Here is a 20,148-nt window from a genome sequence, read left to right as displayed (position 1 = left end):
TCCTAACCCCAAGAGCTCACTACTTATTAACAGCTTGGTTTTCGCACCCTTTCAGATTCTCTATACCTGTATTATATATGGATACACAAACACACACACTGTTTTGTGTTTTGTTGAATAAAAACGGGATTAAATTACCCTTCCTGTCCTGCAGCTGTTTCCACCCATCAGTTTATGGTAGCAATCTTCCCACCTCAGGTCAGAGATGTATCTCATTGCCCCTAACAGTTTCACAATGATAGTGTATGAATGCATCATACTTTATCCATTTAATCATCGACCTCTGGATGTTTAGCTAGGTGCTTCCATTTTAAGAATTTCTATACAACAGTGTGAAGAATGTCCTTGTGTTCACTACCCTTTGCTCACTCTCCAGTTTCAGTGACCTGTTAGCAGCCTTGGGCGTGCATGCTGTGAACACATCTGCCACGGGATTCTGATGTGCTGAAAACCACCGGGCAGAGAAAACGGGCTTCTTAATGGGCCCAAGTATGGCCAGGGGACTTTGTCCCAAGTGCATCCAGAGCCATGGACAGAACGTTTCTCTCTGCTTAGGATCAGGCAGCGGCCCCCACATAGGAGTAGGGGGTACTGGGGTAGGAGTGGGGCAAAGGCGGCAGGAGGGAGACTGTGCAGCTCAATGTAGTCGTGTGTACAGCTCATGGGCGGGGCACAGAACAGACTGAAGGGGAGGAGGGTTCTGTTCTGGGGACCAGCTGGTTTCTTTCTTGCAGCCAGTGTCTGGGGAGCAGTTCTGCCCCCATCAGAATGTCAGACAGGGCTACCCCAGCCTCCTCTCGCTAGGTAACCATACCACTGATCATCCTAAATGAGGTGCATTCAACAGTGAAAACGGGCCCTGTTAATAAGACAGCAGGTGTGAACCAGGACCACCTGGGCAAACCAGGGTGTGCGAAAACCCCTGTCTCCCCACAGGTGAAATGCAACGAGCAGCCCAACCGAGTGGAGATCTATGAGAAGACAGTGGAGGTGCTGGAGCCGGAGGTCACTAAGCTCATGAAGTTCATGTACTTTCAGGTGAGGGGTCAGGGTGGGTCTGGACACCTGAGTAGGTCCCCACGCTTCTAGACACTGGTACTGGATTTCTGTGCCATGTTATTTATTCATTCGGCAAACACTTTGTAGTGCCCCTGACCCACCCTGGGGTGAGCAAGACAGACAAGCCTCTCCCTCCATATAATTCACATTCTAGTGGGCAGACGAATGGGTTCTGGGTGGGAGGAGAGACTGACAATTAACAATACACAACAGAACAAGTGCTGTGAATAAAATACAATTAAAGAACCTTCGACATGGATGCAGCTTTAGGGACGGCCTCCACGGAGGTGGTGTTTGAACTGAGAGCTGTATGATGTGAAAGAGGCTGGCAGGTGATGATCCAGGGGCAGAGGGTTTCAGGCAGAAGGAACCGCAAAGGCAAAGGCCCTGAAGCCTCAAGGAGCGTGACATGTTTAAGAAATAGAACGAAGCCAGGGAGGCTGCATAGTGAGCAGGGTAGGCAGGGACCTACTCATACAGGGCACTGCAGACCAGGGGAAGAACACCTGGATTTTCTTCAAGCACCATGGGAAGCCGCTGGAGATTTCCAGTGACATGATCTGATCGAGGTGTTCTGGCTGCTCTGTGGTTGATGGATGGGAAGTGGGGGGCAGCACAGGTGTCAGGGGCAGGAGGGCAGAAGGGTGGCAGCAGGGAGACCAGTTGGGAAGCCAAGAAGAATGAGCATTTAAGGGAGGAAAAGAGAAAAGACAGCCACAGCCTCCTGTGAATGAAAGGTAAGAGGGCAAGCTGGTTATTATGCTTATTTGGAAGCCATTCAGGAATGCAGGCTGGTGGCTTTAAGACCACCCTCTGCCCGGGTGGGAGTCCTGCCACACACTCTGTGCCCTCCACGTGTATTTATGAGCCTCATAAGTAGGCCTGCAAGCACTGGCCCAGGGTCTGCCCTGTGCCCAGCTCTGTGCTGGCCTTCTGGGGGAGGGAGATGGGAACATCTGGGGAAGGTGCAGGTAGAGCCTTGCAGGCAGAGAAGCCCAGGGTTCTGTCGCATTCTGACTGTGTTCTGTTAGTTATTTCAGACCTCTGACAACTTCAGTTTTCTTACCTTGGAAAGAATGCCTAGTTCACAGGTTTTCTCTAGGGATAAATAAGGTCTGCTTGTAAAGTGCCCTGTTTGTAGAGCCCTCATTACAGAGCAGGTTTAACAAAGGGCAGCTGCTGTTATTAGCATCATGCACCTGCTCTCGAGGAACCTAAAATCTCTTCGGGAAGGCAGCTACCCCAAAACTAAGTATGTGCTAAACTGAGGGCCTCCTGACAGGAGGTATTTAGAGAAGGGAGGAGCTGAGACAATCTAGAACTGTGCTGTCCAGTAGCCCCATACGGCTATCTACATGAATTAAAGTTAAATAAAATTTAAAATGCAGATCCTCCATTGCACTCGCCTTTTCAAGTATTCAGTATCCACATATGATGAGTGGCTGTTGTATTGGACAGAGCAGGTATGGAACATGTCCATCATCCCAGAAAGCTGTGTTAGACTCTGGAAGGAGAAAGCGTGGCTTGATCTGGTCTTTGAAGGCCTCCCTATCTCCTTTCCTTGCTGTATTTTTCCCCATAGCACCTATCACATTCTAATAGAGAGAATGTGTTTATTTTGTTTTCTGTCAGCCATCACTAGAATATAAGCTCCTTCTGGTAGAGACTTTTTCTTCCGTTTTGTTCCCTGCTTTACACCAGGGCCAAGAATGGTGCCTGGCACGTGGAAGATGCTCAGTAAACACCCGTTTGTTGGATGAATGGACCTCTTTCTCTGAGCATCCTTCTCACTCTCCATCTCTGCCCCCTTATTGTCTGGTGCCTGCACTGTCCTAGGTCTTGGGATACACACATGAACAAGACAGTGTTTTCCTAGCAAGGGCGTGGTGAATGAATTCATTGGTTTGACTCACTTGGGGGCAGGTTCTGGGCTTCCCTCTAGAAATCAGCTCAGTATTTCAGCACACCTCTGAGAAAGACCTCTGGGCAGATTTGCCTTTCTCTAAATGTCCAGGCTCTGACTAGGGCCCCAGGGGAGGCTCGACCTCACCAGAGAGTGCAGTGAGGCACCCCACCAGGCCGCCGCATCCTGACCCGCTGCCCCTCTGCGTGCAGCGCAAGGCCATCGAACGCTTCTGCAGTGAGGTGAAACGGCTGTGCCACGCTGAGCGGAGGAAAGACTTTGTCTCCGAGGCCTACCTCCTGACCCTGGGCAAGTTCATCAACATGTTCGCAGTCTTGGACGAGCTGAAGAACATGAAGTGCAGCGTCAAGAACGATCACTCTGCCTACAAGAGGTCAGGGCCCCTCCCCCTCCCCCATCTTCCTGGGCCGCTGGCCAGTGGCCAGTGGGAGGAAGAGGACAGAGCCCTTCTAAGAGTCTCCTTCTCGGAACCAAGCTAGCCAGTCCACAGACACAGTGGGGTTGGGGGCCTGCCTCTGTTTCTGCAGTTTAAGGAATAAGGTGCAGAGCTGAGTTTTGGAGAACTGGGTCTTGGCAGGGTTTTCTGTCTCAAGGTGGAATCAAATCCTCGTTTGCCCCACCTGTGGAGCAGCAGCATTTTTCCGTGTCCCATGCAGTCTGAGATTATATTGTGATTAATATAATCATCAAATGGTCACAGGAGTCATTCTCTGCAAGAATCAGAAAGCTAGTTCAAACTGCTTATGTAGAAGAGGAAACTGCGTTGGCTCCCAGAACAGAAAAGTCCTGGTCAGCTTGATCCAGGTACTCAGGTGATATTGTTGGTCTGGTTCCCTCTACCTCTCAGCTCAGCTTTCCTCAGTATCAGCTTCATTCTCAGGCAGGCTCATGCCCTGTGTGGCCTCCAGCAGCTGTAAGCGTCCCGCCAGCCAATGTAGCGACCCCAGCTCCTAAGGACGGAAAGAATGCTCCTCCTTGCAAATACTTTTGCAGAAGCCCCAAGGAGGATTGTCATTGCTCCAGCTTGGGTCATGTGCTGATCCCTCCATCAGACGCTATACTATGTATGTGTGTGTTGGGGCGGTGCTGATGGGAGGAGTGCTCGTCCTTGGGGTCAGTTGGAGGTCAGTGTCAGCTCACAAGAAAGAAGGACTGAGGGAGGCGGAGGGGTCCGTCCTCTCCAGAAATTTGGATACAGCCACCCAAAAGTGGGGAGGGCAGGCGAAAGCAGCCAATATACTTTGTGTTGGTTGAGGCTCAGATATGCTCCAACGTGTCTGTACACATCTCTTGGGAAGGATTTTCTGTGTCACCGCTGAGGAGGGCCCCCCTCCGGAGCCACATCCTCCCAGGGCTCCATGGTAACTGGAGAAAACAGACAACATACCTCACCGTTTTATCCTCCTGAGTGTCTTGAAACCTGGGAGTACCCAGAAGACAGAGCCCCATTCAGAAATGGCAATGTTAAAAAGATTCCATAGGCAGCTAGCTCATGGTACAGTATCTTCCCCACAAATTCTCCCCAGATATGGCCAACTACTTCCATCATGGTCACAGCCGACATGCTCTGTGGACCGGCTAGGGTCACGAGCAAGACAGGTGTCTTGTCTGTGTTCCATGGTCCATCGTGACACGGGCTGCATCACCTCCACCTCCAGGTCAGGCTAGAGAAGTCCCAGTGCTGTGGTTTTCTCCCTTTAAGTCCCGCTGTGTTCCCCACACCCATCATCCCTTCACCTGTAATCCCGTCAGGTTAAATAGACTTTGGTTTTCCATACAATGTTTAGAAACATTGAGGTTTTCCTACAAATAACATAATACGCAATGAAAACAAAACATCCTGCTGCCTGCGATTCTTCTCCGTGACTTACCGTGCAGTTTCACTGGAGGTCACTGTGAGGCACAGGGATGCCCGTTTCGCTCTGTCCTACCCCAAGCTGGTTGACGGGATGCTAGCTGCCCTTAAACTTTCCTGGTCTTTGAGCTTCAGCGCGTTCTTGCCTCCTAATTTCAGATACCCTTATTACAAGGGTGCAGACACCTCCTAATGAAATGACTCCAGAACACGCTCTCCTTTGATGTTAGAGTCACTTGTGATGTTCAGAGCCCCTTAACCTCAGGGACAGTGTATCCGGGTTAGCTGAGAAGTGGGGCCCATGAGGCCCGGCTGAGGCCGGCTGTGCTTGAGCGTCCCTCTCTGCAACACCCCGTCCCAGGGCGGCGCAGTTCCTGAGGAAGATGGCGGACCCCCAGTCTATCCAGGAGTCACAGAACCTGTCCATGTTCCTGGCCAACCACAACAGGATCACCCAGGTGACGGCAAACCCATGTTAGTCCTGGCCTGGCATCCCGTGACGCAGGCCAGGGCCTGGAGGTTGGGGCGGGGGGCCCACGAGCAGAGGAGCTCTGTCCAGATCATCCGTCCCCTTTGCCCTACTCAGGCTTTAAGCTGCAGACTTAAGTCTCCCCTCCCAACCACAGATGGCCCTTTTCACCCTCTCCGGAGTTTGTTCTCTGAAAACCTTCTAGCCAGTGTTCTGCCTCTGCATCGGTGTAGATTGAGAGCTTGGGTTCTGGAGTTAGACCGCCTTGTTTTCTCATCCTAGACGCTCCACTGACCCACTGTGAGGCCTCGGGCAAGGTCTAAGCCTCAGTTTCCTCGACTGTAAAATGGGGCTGTTGTTTTGCCACTCATAGGACAGTGGTGAGAAATAAATGAGATACTATGTAAAAAGCCCTTAACGTGTAGAGCCTGATAGACAGCAAGGACATAAAAAGGTGTAGTCATAGTTGCTGCCGCCGCTTTGCCAGGGTATTCCCACGCAGCTGTGGCTCTCACGCTCTGCCTGACTTAAAATAACCTGTCTTGTGCATCTGTCAATTCAACCTAAACAGGCACCAGCAGGAATGTCAGCAGGACCCAGGCCTGAACTTGAGAGGGGCCTTCAATCTTCAAAGGGTTTCCGGGCTAAAATCTTTCTCAGGGCTTCACTGGGCCTTCCCTGCTCTGTGTTACCTGCAGAAGGCTCCTCAGTGTTGAGGCTTCAGGTTTTTTCCCGGGGACCCAGCCCCACACCTGAGCCCCATGCACACCCTGCCGTGGGCCAGTGTGTCCCTTTGGAGACAAGGGGCCTGGGGTGGAGACCTCAGGCCTTCTTGTACAGGAAATGTCTTTGTACTGCTGTGTCCTGCCAGGAGGGAGACACCTGCTGGCCCAGCTCTCCTCCACTGGGCTTGGTCTTCCCACCATCATCTGAGAAGACGTCTTGGGCTCAGTCCACACTGTCAAAACTAAGCTGAGATTACCACGGGCCTAGCTGAACTGCTTTCAGCTCAGCCCAATAAAGCACTTTCTAACCATCAGAACTGCCGGGAAATACAATGGAAGGCCCCAAGGGGAGCAGGTCCCTGCCATGGGGGATGTGCAGGAACTCTGACCAACCACTGTGGGCACGTTGAGGAGAGGCTGCAGGCTCCCCTCCACCTGGGGCAGTCAGTGAGGCCGGGCACTGTCCCAGGGCCCAGTGGTGGCCCATCCTGGGTGGTGTGTGTGTGAGGATGCAGGACAGTGGCTAACCGGGTGGGGGGGGGCACTGCTGTTTAGTGTCTCCACCAGCAACTGGAAGTGATCCCAGGCTATGAGGAGCTGCTGGCCGACATTGTCAACATCTGTGTGGATTACTACGAGAACAAGATGTATCTGACCCCCAGTGAGAAGCACATGCTCCTCAAGGTACAGCTCCCTTGGTCACACACCCCAGGGCCTGGGCTTGCCCTGTCACCTCCTTCTTATTTAAAATCATTTGTTTTTAATATTTCTTTCTTCTTACTTAAGCACTGATACAGATCTTACTGCATATAGTGTTTTGTAACCTGTTATTTGCCTTGAATATGTCATATACACCTTTCCAGACATCATTAAGGCTCTTTCTACAATGTGATTTTTTTTCTTTTCTTTTCTTTTTTTTTTTCTTTCGGTACGCGGGCCTCTCACTGCTGTGGCCTCTCCCGTTGCGGAGCACAGGCTCCGGACGTGCAGACTCAGCGGCCATGGCTCATGGGCCCAGCCGCTCCGCGGCATGTGGGATCTTCCCGGACCTGGGCACGAACCTGTGTCCCCTGCATCGGCAGGCGGACTCTCAACCACTGTGCCACCAGGGAAGCCAGTACAATGTGATTTTTTAATGGCTGCCAAGTATTCCATTGTATGGGGACATTGTTATTTAACAGATCCCCTGTGGTTGGATATTTGTTTGCTAAACTGCATTGAAACTCTGTAGAACACCTTCGTGTCCATACTCTTGTTAAGCCAGACATCCTGGAGGAGAAAACTGCCAACTCAAGGGGAAGGCAGAATCTTCAAACTTTTGCTGTATTTTGCCAAATGGGTCACATTTGTTTCATCAGTTTACAAGTTTCATTTTTTAATTGCCAAGTAATTTTTATTATTGTAGAAAATCTGGACTATACAGAAAAGCATTAAAAAATTAAATCTCTTACAATCTTTCCATCCAGAGATAACACTTTTAGCATTTTGATGTATATCTTTTTCGTTTTTTCTGTGCTGATATATTTTCATATGTATGTAATTTACATATGCAATTTACATAAATTTTGTGCACGTGTAATTTTTATCCCACTTCATTAAATGCATTTGGAAGATTATGCAGCCCTTAAATAATGTTATATGGATGAGCTTTAATTTCTTTAGCCATTATTCTATCGTTAGCTGCTTAGATTATTTCTAATTTCCCTCTGACAACAATAGCCCGGAAATGAATAATCTTCTCCATATTCATATGCATCACCCCTTTTGATTCGTTTTTCCCCAGAACCTCCCCTTTCAAAATTCCAATGCTGGTTTGACTTTTTTTTCCTCTGCCTGTCGCCTCCTGCTATTTCAAGAATCCCAGCCCTGTTGGTGTTCCCTTCTTAACATTTCCATAACATCTCGAAGAAGCTTGCAGGACAGTGTGGCTTTGTGTCTTGTTCACTCTGGCTTGCTCTGCACAGTCAGAAATCCAGAGAAGTCACCCAGAGCTCAGCAGTCTCTCTCACCCCCAGTGCTATGCCTGGGCAATTACCATAGCTCTGCCCAGAATTGCTGCTTCCACTAAGTAGGTTGCTAAACCCCAGTCCACCAAGCATCCTTAGATGCTGCCATCAGATTCTCAGGCCCTTCTTTTCTCTTGCCTGCTTTTAATCCTCCCACGCCTCAGCTTCCCAACCTTCTTCCCTCTCAGTTCTCTGCCTCCTCAACCTGGACTCCTGCACTGCTCGTCTCTGCAGTTTGTTAGTGAACTCAGATGCCACCAGGGAGCGCCTTCTGCCTTAAATGGAAAAGTCTGGTGCACACCCTGCGGAACTGCAAAATGCAAACGCCCATCCTCTAGTCCACTCCCGTAGGTGTCAGACGTGACTTATCCCCAGTCACATAGCAACTGTGTGCTGAGGGAAGCTGCTTTCAACCTAGCTATTCAGGCCTCCTCAGGCTTGCTGTACATTTGACAAAAAGAGCAAAAGAAGCCAGCATTCAGGAAAGTATTATATGGACTGGAATATCAAGAATCAGCCTGTCGACCTGCTTATAGAGCATTGTCAGGCAAAAATGTGGTCTTTTTGTTAATGAAGTCACCAATGAGATTCCTTGGGAATCTTTGTTGTAGTTTCCTTGGAGAAAGGGGTGAATAGTTTCACATCCATTTACCATCTAGTGAGTATTCGTCAAGTGCCTGCGATGTGCTGGGGCCCAGGGATGCAACGACAGCACCACTCAGTCCTTTCTCTCAAGAAGGATCTAAGTGCCCACATGTTGTTGTCAGATCCCGGTTCAGATCCTGTCTCTGCAGCTTACTAGCTGTGTGACCTTGGCAAGCTGTCTAACCTCTCTGTGTCTCCAATTCCTCGTCCGTAGAATAAGGTTATTGTGTAGAGCTTGACTCATAAGATTGTTGTGAGAATGAAGGATGACGCCTGCTAAATCCCAAAGCACAGACTCTGGCCCATGGGGGAGGACTCAAGAAGTGGCCGCCATGGTAATATATGAAAGAGTCCTCTGCATTTCTTCACAGAAATCAAATTTCTGGTTGAAAGTAGACCTATGGGTCTCTTCCCCCGCCACCTTTTTTTTTTTTTGAAGACACATGGGTTTTTGTCACACAGTGTGTCACTACAGGGGATGTGAACACAGACACAGATCTGCTTTTTTTGGTTTTTTGAAACTTTTCCAGTGGATGTGACTGGCTTCTGGCTCTGCCTCTTCTCACTCTAGGTCATGGGTTTTGGTCTCTACCTGATGGATGGAAATGTCAGTAACATTTACAAACTGGATGCCAAGAAGAGGATCAACCTCAGCAAAATCGATAAGTTCTTTAAGGTCAGCACCTGGGGCTGGGGTTGGGCAGGGGGCCAAGGGGTGGTCTCTCTGGGGAAAGGAATGAAATGAACCAGCAAGTAGTGGGGCTTGTTGACTGAACTGTAGCTTTAAAGACCCCAAGAGGAGGAGAATAGAATGTTAGGGCCTCCAGCTGCCCTGGGTAGAGGAAGCTACACTATAGAAGGCATGTGCCTGAGTCTCAGGATTCAGCTGGGATTCGGCCGGGAGGCCTTGTGATTCTTTCCGCATACTGCTTTTTCCCTTTTCTGAAATCCCTTGCCATCTAAAGAAAGAGGTGCGTCCCAGAAGACAGAGCCCGCTTTAATTTTCAGTATATATCAGAGCCCACAGAAGCAGGAGGAATAAAGACTGGATTTTACATTGATTCACATTCGCAAACGCACAGCCTCTCCTGGCCCACCAGAGGCCCCTCACTCTCCGTGCCTCTGGGCAGAATGCCTCATCAGCGTCCAGCCCACAGTCAGTCCATCCCAGTGCCTCAGAGATTTGATCTTCTGCCCCAAGTCTTTAACAATAAAACCTTGTGGTTTGCCTTTGAGGTTTTCGCAAAGGGGTTTTCTCCTTTGGAAGTGAATTCCATGATGTCGGTGTATTCTAGCATCAGGCATTTCAGGCCTGGAGTGGAGCCTCTGAGGTCAGACACGGGAAAACCAGGCTTCAATTAAAAGTGGAAGCCCTCAAAGGTGTGGCCAAGCCTACGTCCCACCGACTCTTGGAGGTTAAGAGGGAAATAAGTCACCAGAAGGCATCCTGTGGCTGGGCTTGGCTTCTTTTTGAAGCTGAAACTTTGACTTTTCTCTGGAACTGCCCGTAGTGAAAACAGAGCTCATCTTGGGAGAACTGGCCAAATCTGCCTCTGCCTTAAATCCGCACGAATGAGATGGGGGTGGAGTGGAAGACCACAATCTCGCCTCACAAAGACCTGGGTTTTAGGCTCGCTCTGCCATTTCATAGCTGGGTGACTTTGGGAAAGTCACAGAACTTCTCTGAAACTGAGTTCCCTGGCTCGAAAAACAGCAATGCTAAGGGTGTCTACTTTATGGGGTTCCCTTGAGGATTCAGTGGGATCACATAGGCCAGTCAAAGCCCTGGGTTATAATCCCAGCTCCTTAGCTTCTAGGAGTGATTGAAAACAGTCACTTCAGCTGTCAAGGCTTCAGTTTGTCCATCTGTTAAATGGGAATGATACTAGTACTGACCTCACCCAGTTATTCTGTGGATTGAAATACTATTTTCTGATTTGCTTAATAGACTATTTTTTAGAGCAGTTTTAGGTTCACAGCAAAATTGAGCAGAATGAACAGGGATTTCCCGTATACCCCCTGCCTCCACTCATACACAGCCTCCCCCATTGTCCAAACTCCCCAGCAGAGGGGTACGTTTGTTATAATCCATGAACCTACATTGTTGGCACATCATTATCACCCAAAGTCCGTGGTTTGCAGTAGGGGTAACTCTTGGCATTGTGCATTCTGTAAGTTTTGACAAATATATAATGATCTATATCCACCATTATGGTATCATACAGAATAGTTTCACTGCCCTTGAAACCCTCTGGTTTTGAAGGGCTTGGCACAGTGCCTAGTGCCTAAGAAGCAGACAGAAAATACCAGCCTCCTCGCCATTACTCCCGGTCTTTGGATGGGAATCGTCTGCCCTTTGGTGTTAGGTGTTAGAGGTTTCAATCACTTCCTGTTGTGGAGTTTCTCAAGAAGGTCATGCCCAGCCAGTGGCATCTGGGCACCCACTCGCAGAGCTCAAAGCAGCGAGGATCCTCGAATCCAAGGAAAATTAGAGCAGAAAAGACCCTGCCCTGGGAGGCAGACCATCTGGTCCTCATTCTTCATCTGTTCTGCCTGCTGGGTAACCTTAGACAAGTCACTTTGCCTCTCTGGGCTCAGTTGCTGGAACATAGGGATGGTTGGAGGCACGGGAGGACCTCTACTCTGGCTGGGGCTCTTTGTGGTTCCAGGGTCACATAGTAGCATCTTTGGAAGCAGAAACTGGGGGTCATCCCAGAGGCACACACGGAGGCCTGTCTCCCCCGGCGGAAGGCAGCCACCTGGCCCCTCCCTCCGTGTCTCACGCACTGTATTTGCTTCCTTTGCAGCAGCTGCAGGTGGTGCCCCTTTTCGGCGACATGCAGATAGAGCTGGCCAGATACATTAAGACCAGTGCTCACTATGAAGAGAACAAGTCCAAGTGAGTGCCTGCCGTAATGTCTCTCGGCTCCCCCGAGGATGCCCAGCCCGGGCAGGGGGCCGAGGGGCCACTTCAGCCCCTCCCCCCTCCCCAGAGCCCTGGGCAGGTGGATTCTGTCCAATCACTGGCGCCTGGCAGAGGGGAGCAGTGGATGGTGCTCTGAGCCCTTTTGCACCTGCCCTTTGCTGCCAGGGTTCAAAAGTGCTCAGAGCACAGCCCTGCCCCTTCTCTGTTCCCGTGGTGGCCCACACCGCCTGCAGGGGAACGGCAGGAGTCCTCCTACCCCTGCGAAGGGGGAGGAGTGACCGGCCCTCAGTGGTCAGGCAGAGCGAGATGGCCTTGTTCTTCATCACACTGGTTCTCTCTTCAGGTTTTGTGTCCATGCTGTAAGTATGCCGGGGAGGGTATTGTTCCAACGGTTCCAACTGTGAAGCGGGTTGACGACCTCTCCTTATGTTGTTTTATAAACCACCACTCTAGGTGATCTGAGCTAAGATCTGGGGTGTCAGTGCCTCATGGAAGTTGGGGGACATTCGGCTGCAATCTTGGCCACCCCTTTGATCTCTGGCCTTGTTAAGGAGGTTTCTGCCTGCATTTCCATACAGAGTGGGGCCGACCATCCTTTAGTCAGGGGTGAGGGTATTAGGGCCTTAAAAGTATGTAAATGGAGTGTCCTTGAACTCCACCAGCTTTGAGCCACAGCAGGTGAGTCTTGCCAGGGAAAGCCGGTTTAAGTCTTTTCATAACCCGGTGGCTGCTGGTGTATGAGGAGGTCTTTCAGGAAAAGCATGGAGTCCCGAATGCTGAACTCATTTCTTCACTTTTCCCTGCGTGAATTCTCGGCCACCTGAGGTTGGTTGGGAGTGGTGATGTGACCAGGATGGTGGTCAGAGGTTCAAGTGATGGTGTCCCCATCCCTACACAAGGACCTCAAAAGGAAAGTCATGCCAAAGTATAGGCATGAGGAAGTCTGTCACCATTCTGAGTATTCTCTGGAGCGCCCTTTCAGAGCTCCTTTTGAAATAGTAAATTCTCTCTACAACGCATATCTGCTTTGTTTGGTGTCCATGCTAATCTGTCCACTGGGTCACCCGGCACCGGATGGCAGAGGACAGTGAACGGGGTTGTCTTTTTTTCTCTTGGGGAAGGAGAGTGAAGATTCTTATTCATTCATTTCCTCCCCAATTTAGGATGTTCTCCCAAAGAGCTCTTTCAAAAAAGTTGAGGAGAGTTGAGGAGAAAGAAGAGAGGAAGGGGGAGAGGATGAGAGAGACTTTCGGAATGGCTGTGGTTTTCCTCTCCATAGAGAGCTTCCGTGTTGCCAGCTCGCTGTTGGAAAAAGAGGCACAATCCCTTTAGTTTTCCCCAGTCCCGCGCATAGGCCCCCTCCAACGACAGCTTCAACCACAGGACGTAGTGCTGCCGGCATCAGTAGATAGGTTTGGGAGGTTGCCCACCTTGCTTTTTCTTTGCTTGGATTCCAGTCCTTTGCAGCCCTAGAGAGGCTGCAAGTCCCTCCCCGCTCACGTGACTGGTAAGTACTGTGGACACCCGTTATCTGGAAAAGCCTGCGATTGGGTCTTAGAGGAGGCCAGCCCCAAGCAGGAGGAGAAAAGGCTGTTCCGTTCAGCCTACAGTCCCCACAGCGGGATTTAGCAGGCACTCTTGCTGGTAGCTGGGACACCTCTTGGTCCACCCAGGGGAGCCGGCCACGTTGGCCAAGCACCAGGAGCAGCTAGTGAATGGAAGGAGCCTGCCCCACCCAGGTGCCTAAGGCCAGGACCCACTCTGACCCCCCTGATTTTCTGCCCAGGTGGACGTGCACCCAGAGCAGCATCAGCCCCCAGTACAATATCTGCGAGCAGATGGTTCAGATCCGGGATGACCACATCCGCTTTATCTCCGAACTCGCTCGCTACAGCAACAGTGAGGTGAGTTCGCTCTGGCTGCTGGGATGGAGGCCTGTGTGGGCCCAGGGTGGGGAGGGGTGAGGACCGGCCAGAAGAGAGGTGAGATCATGGAGAGTGAAGGAGTAAGGGAATACACACTGGTGGCATGGATTTTAGAGCCAGATGGAACTGGATGTGATTCTGGTTCTGCTGCTGACCTTCACAAGTTATTCAACGTCCCTGAGCCTCAGTTTCCTCATCTGCAAAATGGAGCGAATAGTATCTGGAAAGGTTCATTGAGAGGATTAAACAATATGATGCATGGAAAATGCATTGTGCCTAGCAACTAGTAACAGCCCAGTAATCGTTAGTCTGTGCATGATCTAAACCATCTCCACCCTGGATGGCAAGAGAAACAAAGTTCTGAACAATCATGGTGATAACACCATCTAAATATTTTTAAACTACAATTATAAATAATCATTGTAATAGGCCAGAAAATACAGTTAGCAGCAAAATAAGGTCATAAAAATCTCCTGTGATGATCCCACTAATTACATTTTCACTGGCACTGGATTTTTCTTTTCTTCCTTTTTTTTTTTGTAGGGAAGCATGCTCGGTGCACAAACCTCAGGAAAAATACAGATAGGCAGGAGGGAAAATCAGTCATGTAAAATCCTTCCACCCAGAACCAACTATGATTAACATTTGGATGTATATATCCTTCTGGATCTCTTTCTGTATAAACCCTTCTAATGAATATATATGTTGGTTTAATAAATATAGGTCTCCAGATTTGAATTCCCTTATTACCTGGAGCTCCTGGAAGACTCTGCACTACCACGCATGTGCCCACTGGCTCCACCATGTGGCCGATGGCCATAGTTACGCTTTCCAAAACCCAAACTAGGGAAATGTCTTTGATCCAAGGGCATCATATTTGAAATGAGAACAGCCAGATAAATGCAGGTGGTGTGGTCATTAGATGAGTGGCCCACATTCTCAAGAGGGCTTCTGGTGGACATGGACCAGGGTCAAGCCCAAACCTTTGACTTTCTTAACTGTATGTGACAATGAACTAAACATAAGCTATGGGAATAATTTAAGTGCTGGGGACCCCTTCATTCCTTGTTCAGTTTTGGTATGATCTAAGAATGAGTCTGGCTCAAAGCTATTTTTAGCATTATACAGCTTATACATGTGTATGTACAGACCACTCTCAGTATTCACAGCAGTTATATTCTATAAAGTGGCCGTCAACACTAAATCAGCAAGTACTGAACCATCACTCTTTGAGAAAATACAGGGGTAGGTTCCTGTGAGCTTCCGATCACAGTGTTTCCATCAGCTGGTTTTTAGTATATAACCTTATTTTACATGCGCTTCTGCTTAAAGACGCCTTATGTAATATATATTGTTGATTTGTTGGCATTAAATCACAGCCAACAACACTATAATTCATGCCTGAGCAAAGCTTATCTAAAATACATATTTTCTCCATAATGCCCATCACAGCCTCCTTTCTCATAGGGGCATAGACAGAGCATCAGCCCTGTGCTTGGGGGCCATTTAAAATAATGAAATCACCATTAAAAAGTATAAGAATGAGGAAAATGGGGCACTAAATAGACCAGGAACGGGACACTTGTGTACAGTAGGAGCCGAAACAAGAGAGCAGAGAGTTGCCTTGTTCAGCCTCAGCTGGGAACATGACTCAAATTTTTTCCCACTCTGCACACGTCTGAATCTGACCATGGAAGCACTGCAAGGATTGATCTTGAGGTTACAGATAAATTTTAGTGAATAGGGAAATTCACAGATATAGAATCCACAAATAATGAGGACTGGCTCTATATGTATATCTATACACATACACATACACATACACATATATACACATATATCTATGCATACGCACAGTATACATACATACAGTATTTCACGGTGGAATATTACATGTTCAAATAGATGTTTATCTTCACCAGTGCTTTTCAGTCCGTGAGTCATTTCTAATTGAGTTGTGAAATCAATTTAGTTGCTTTCTAATTAGCATTTTGTTATGAAATGGAATAAAAAATCAGAGGAAATCTCAAGTATTGAGCATAAAGTTGTTTCGTGAAAACTGTTCATGCCTATATTGAATACCTCTAAGTAGGTACGTGTTCCTGAGTTAGTATACAGTATGCACTTCCTACTGTATATCGCAGACCCCAAAGTCTGAAAGGTGCTGTGCTGCAGTCAACCAGGGTCGTTGTGAGTGGGCCCCGGGCGTCACACCACCTGAATTTGAACCCTCAATCTATTACAAGGCATGTGGCCTTTAGCAAGGCATTTGTCTGAGCCTCAGTTTATCTGTCAAGGGGTATAATAATAGCACCTCCCTTGCAGTGTTCTTGGGGGAATCAGTGAAATAAGGTAGAAAAGTGCCAGGTGCGTCGACAGTGAGGGTGACAGCTGATGTTCCCCAGGTGGTGACGGGCTCCGGGCTGGACAGCCAGAAGTCGGACGAGGAGTACCGCGAACTCTTTGACCTGGCCCTGCGGGGCCTGCAGCTCTTGTCCAAGTGGAGCGCCCATGTCATGGAGGTGGTAGGTGTCGCAGGGCAGAGGGTCTGCCCCTTCCCGGCCCCCTCCATCCTGAACTCTGTTCACTTGGAATCTGTCTGCCCCTGCCTCTCTCTGGCACTCTGTTTTTTAAACAGCTTTATCAAGATATAATTCACACACCACACCACACCATTCACCCATTTAAAATGTAAATTTGTTAATTTTTAGTATATTGCCAGTGCCGGGCAGCCGCAGTCAAATTTAGAACATTTTCATCACCTCAAGAAGAACCCGGTACAATCACCCGTATTCCCTATCCCTGCAGCCCTAAGCAGTCTCCTTCTGTCTCTGTGGAGTTCCCTATTTTGGCTGTTTCCTATAAGTAGAATCGTATCATGTGTGGTTTTTGTGTCTGGCTTCTTTTACTTCACATGTTCAAGGTCCCTCCATTGTAGCACAGATCAGTACTGCATTGCCTTTTATGACTGAGTGATAGTCCGTTGTGTGGACTCACCCAATTTGGTTGATTCATTCACCTGCTGATGGACGCGTGGGTCTCTCCTCTCACCCCAGTACTCCTGGAAGCTCGTTCACCCCACGGACAAGTTCTGCAACAAGGACTGCCCGGGCACGGCCGAGGAGTATGAGCGAGCCACCCGCTACAACTACACCAGTGAGGAGAAGTTTGCCTTCGTCGAGGTGGGTGCTGACTCCCTGCGTCTCCTCGCCCCCCACCCCCGAGGTTGCTCCGTGTCTGCAGCCGTAGGGCTTCCTGGAGGGGTGCTGGGCCGGGCGGCAGCCATGGGCCTCCTGTGCATGCACTTCCCTGCCCCCTCCACCCACCCGAATTCATCTTTGCCCCAAGTTGTTCTTTCAGAAGCGGTGAGAAATGCATTCTGTTCTTAGAATCCCAAAGAAAGAGGCACTCCATTAGACCAAACAGCAGGGACAAAACACGTGGCCAAAAGAGATATAACAAATGCCCAGACTGAGGAGTGGTTGGAGAACTTCAGATCGAAACTAAGATGAGAAAGAATGCTGACCAGTCAGGATAGTAAAGATCTAGTAGATTGGTGATGTCTGTTGCTGGTTGAAGTGGGATGTAGACCTTCTCAGATACTTTGAGTGGCCAGTCCACATTTTACAGGCTTTCTGTGAGGGCAAGCTGATCATCTGTATTTGGATTTTTAACGGGCATACCGTTTGGCACATATATATCTCAGGGAAATAAGCCAACTGTGCCGAGACGTATATAACAGACATTTATTGCCGTATTGTTTATAAGGCCAAAATATGTGAAACAACTGAAATGTCCTTCAGTATGGACCAGGTAAAATAAATAAAGGTACAGCTATATCACTGAATACTATGCAGCCACTAAAATGGATGTACTGACATGAAAAGATATACACCGTGTATTGTTAAGTTAAAAAAGAAACAGGTTAAAGGGCAGCATGTAAAATGATGCCATTTCTACCAAAATTAATATACTTTTGCACATTTGCTCAAAATGGAAGGACATAAGTGTATATGTTTATATATACCAAACCATTAACAGTAGTAATTTCTAAAGGGAGGATTCTACTTCCTGCTTTATAACCTTCTGATCTGGTTTTTTTGTTTGTCTGATTACAAAAAGATATGTCTGTGAGGGTGACGGAGCTCATTCTTGCTGGGTTATGAGTGACAGCTTCCTCTTTCATGACTCTCTGAAGCCTAGAAGTCAGAGACTTGGATGCTGCCCCCGGACCCTTCATCTCTCTGAGCCTCAGCCTCTTTATCTATAAGATGGAGCTGATTATCTTTACCCACTTCCATCCCAGCATTATTGTTGAAAATCAAAGAGTAATTACCAGAGATAATGATGTAGATGAGCAGTGAAGGCTATAAAGCGTCATACACATTAGGGGTTAGAGTTGCTCTTTAGCTGCTCTCCAGGCTGTACTTTAAAGAACTGAGGCTCAGTGGGGTCATTTCAGGCAGGTACGTGTTCCTGAGTTAGTAGACAGTATACAATTCCTACTGTAAATCACAGACCCAAAAGTCTGAAAGGTGCTGTGCTGCAGTCAACCAGGGTCGTTGTGAGTGGGCCCCGGGCGTCACACCACCTGAATTTGAACCCTCAATCATCTACAAGGCATGTGGCCTTTAGCAAGGCACTTGTCTGAGCCTCAGTTTATCTGTCAAGGGGTATAATAATAGCACTCCCTTGCAGTGTTCTTGGGGGAATCAGTGAAATAAGGTAGAAAAGTGCCAGGTGCGTCGACAGTGAGGGTGACAGCTGATGTTCCCCAGGTGGTGACGGGCTCCAGGCTGCACAGCCAGAAGTCAGATGAGGAGTACCACGAGTTTAAAATGTAAATTCATTAATTTTTAATATATTGCCAGTGCCGGGCAGCCGCAGTCAAATTTAGAACATTTTCATCACCTCAAGAAGAACCCAGTACAATCACCCCCTATTCCCTATCCCTGCAGCCCTAAGCAGTCTCCTTCTGTCTCTATGGAGTTCCCTATTTTGGCTGTTTCCTATAAGTAGAATCGTATCATATGTGGTTTTTGTGTCTGGCTTCTTTTACTTCATGTTTTCAAGGTCCCTCCATTGTAGCACAAATCAGTACTGCATTCCCTCTTTTTTTTTTTTTTTTTTTTGCGGTACGCGGGCCTCTCACTGCTGTGGCCTTTCCCGTTGCGGAGCACAGGCTCTGGACACCCAGGCTTAGTGGCCATGGCTCACGGGCCCAGCCGCTCTGCGGCATGTGGGATCTTCCTGGACCGGGGCACGAACCCGCGTCCCCTGCATTGGCAGGCGGACTGTCAACCACTGCGCCACCAGGGAAGCCTGCATTCCCTTTTATGACTGAGTGATAGTCTGTTGCGTGGACTCACCCCATTTGGTTGATGTGTTCACCCGCTGATGGTCGTGTGGGTCTCTCCTCTCTCCCCGGACAGATTGTAATCAACACTTGGCATTGAGCTGAGTGGTCCTGACCTCCTGGCACTTCCATTGCAAATAGTCAGCCTGGAAGACAGTTGCCCAGTCATCACTGGGCGAGAAAGTCCTCCTCAAGCCTATTTATATAAAATGAGACTTTCAGTCAAAGAGGACATACAACTTTGTAAAACTGTTTATACCTTTCTTTCTTTAATAAAAGCAATGCATAGGCACCATAGGTAGTTTAGGAAATGCTCCTCTCAACCCCACTCCTACACTCACCTTCCCACAGTCTCAGAAAATCATCCAACTACAACCACCAGTGGCATTTTCTGTATTTCCTTCTAGTCCTTACTTTACATTGAGAGGTTTTATAATTTTTATTTTGTTAGTAAACCATGTAAAAATAAATTTAAGAAAAGTAATTCTGGGGGGGGCGGTGGTGGTGGTGGGATGAATTGGGAGATTGGGATTGACATATATACACTAATATGTATAAAATAGATAAGTAATAAGAACCTGCTGTATAAAAATAATTAATTAAATTAAATTTTAAAGAAAGAAAAGTAATTTTACATGGCATTAAATAACACTAAAACAAGGCAAAAATATTACACTAACCTGCACCACCTCACTCCTTCCTGAGTCCCAAAATAGGAAACATCTTTTCACCTTGTCAAGCTATTTCTTCTGGTATTTATCTCTGTACTTCCACTAACAGCCTGATGGGGCTGTTCCCTGGTTTTTCAATTCATGGCATTTTCTATTGATTTCGTACTTTGGGAGAAAACAGTTTAGTTCTTTCATCTCTACCTCCCATTTCCACCCCCAATACACCCAATTCCTTTCTCCCATCTTCCCAAAGTGGCAATTTAACACTTTTTTGTTAAATTAACGGTTGCTCTGTATTACTATAACTGAGTAACTGTTCATTGCTGAGTCATGTGGTCTAATATGAATACATCTCTTTTCCGGCACAGCTTTTGCCTTTTTGTTTGATAAGTTTTCTATGATCCAATAAAAAAGGAGCCCTCAAACATACCAATGTAAAACTTCCTACGAAAGAGCTAATCACAATCATTATTTTATGAATTTTATTACTCTTTTTTTTTTGGAGCCATTCCCGCTGAAGCCCCTTTTCCTTCTCTCCAACCTGAACTGATTTGTCTCTAGATCTGTTGTTCAGTTACTGATCTGAG

General features: G+C 48.1%; 2 protein-coding genes across 3 annotated transcripts in view; one reads left to right on the top strand and one right to left on the bottom strand.

Moving 5' to 3' along the window:
- Positions 1-20,148, bottom strand: part of MED7 (mediator complex subunit 7) — a 358,603-nt gene that overhangs the window by 143,459 nt on the left and 194,996 nt on the right. The window lies entirely within an intron of this gene.
- Positions 1-20,148, top strand: part of CYFIP2 (cytoplasmic FMR1 interacting protein 2) — a 131,639-nt gene that overhangs the window by 26,058 nt on the left and 85,433 nt on the right. For both annotated transcript variants that reach the window (XM_004280982.4, XM_049707786.1), the window contains exons 5-13: positions 937-1,038; positions 3,175-3,356; positions 5,200-5,296; positions 6,588-6,716; positions 9,255-9,359; positions 11,491-11,582; positions 13,396-13,513; positions 15,940-16,059; positions 16,591-16,716. In XM_004280982.4, the coding sequence (XP_004281030.1) occupies positions 937-1,038; positions 3,175-3,356; positions 5,200-5,296; positions 6,588-6,716; positions 9,255-9,359; positions 11,491-11,582; positions 13,396-13,513; positions 15,940-16,059; positions 16,591-16,716 (1,071 nt within the window). The remainder of the gene's footprint in view (positions 1-936; positions 1,039-3,174; positions 3,357-5,199; positions 5,297-6,587; positions 6,717-9,254; positions 9,360-11,490; positions 11,583-13,395; positions 13,514-15,939; positions 16,060-16,590; positions 16,717-20,148) is intronic.

The sequence above is a fragment of the Orcinus orca genome, chromosome 3 (assembly GCF_937001465.1).
Source record: "Orcinus orca chromosome 3, mOrcOrc1.1, whole genome shotgun sequence".
Taxonomy (NCBI): Eukaryota; Metazoa; Chordata; class Mammalia; order Artiodactyla; family Delphinidae; genus Orcinus; species Orcinus orca.
The sequence above is the reverse complement of the archived record's forward strand: the minus strand, read 5'-3'. Positions and strand labels throughout refer to the sequence as shown.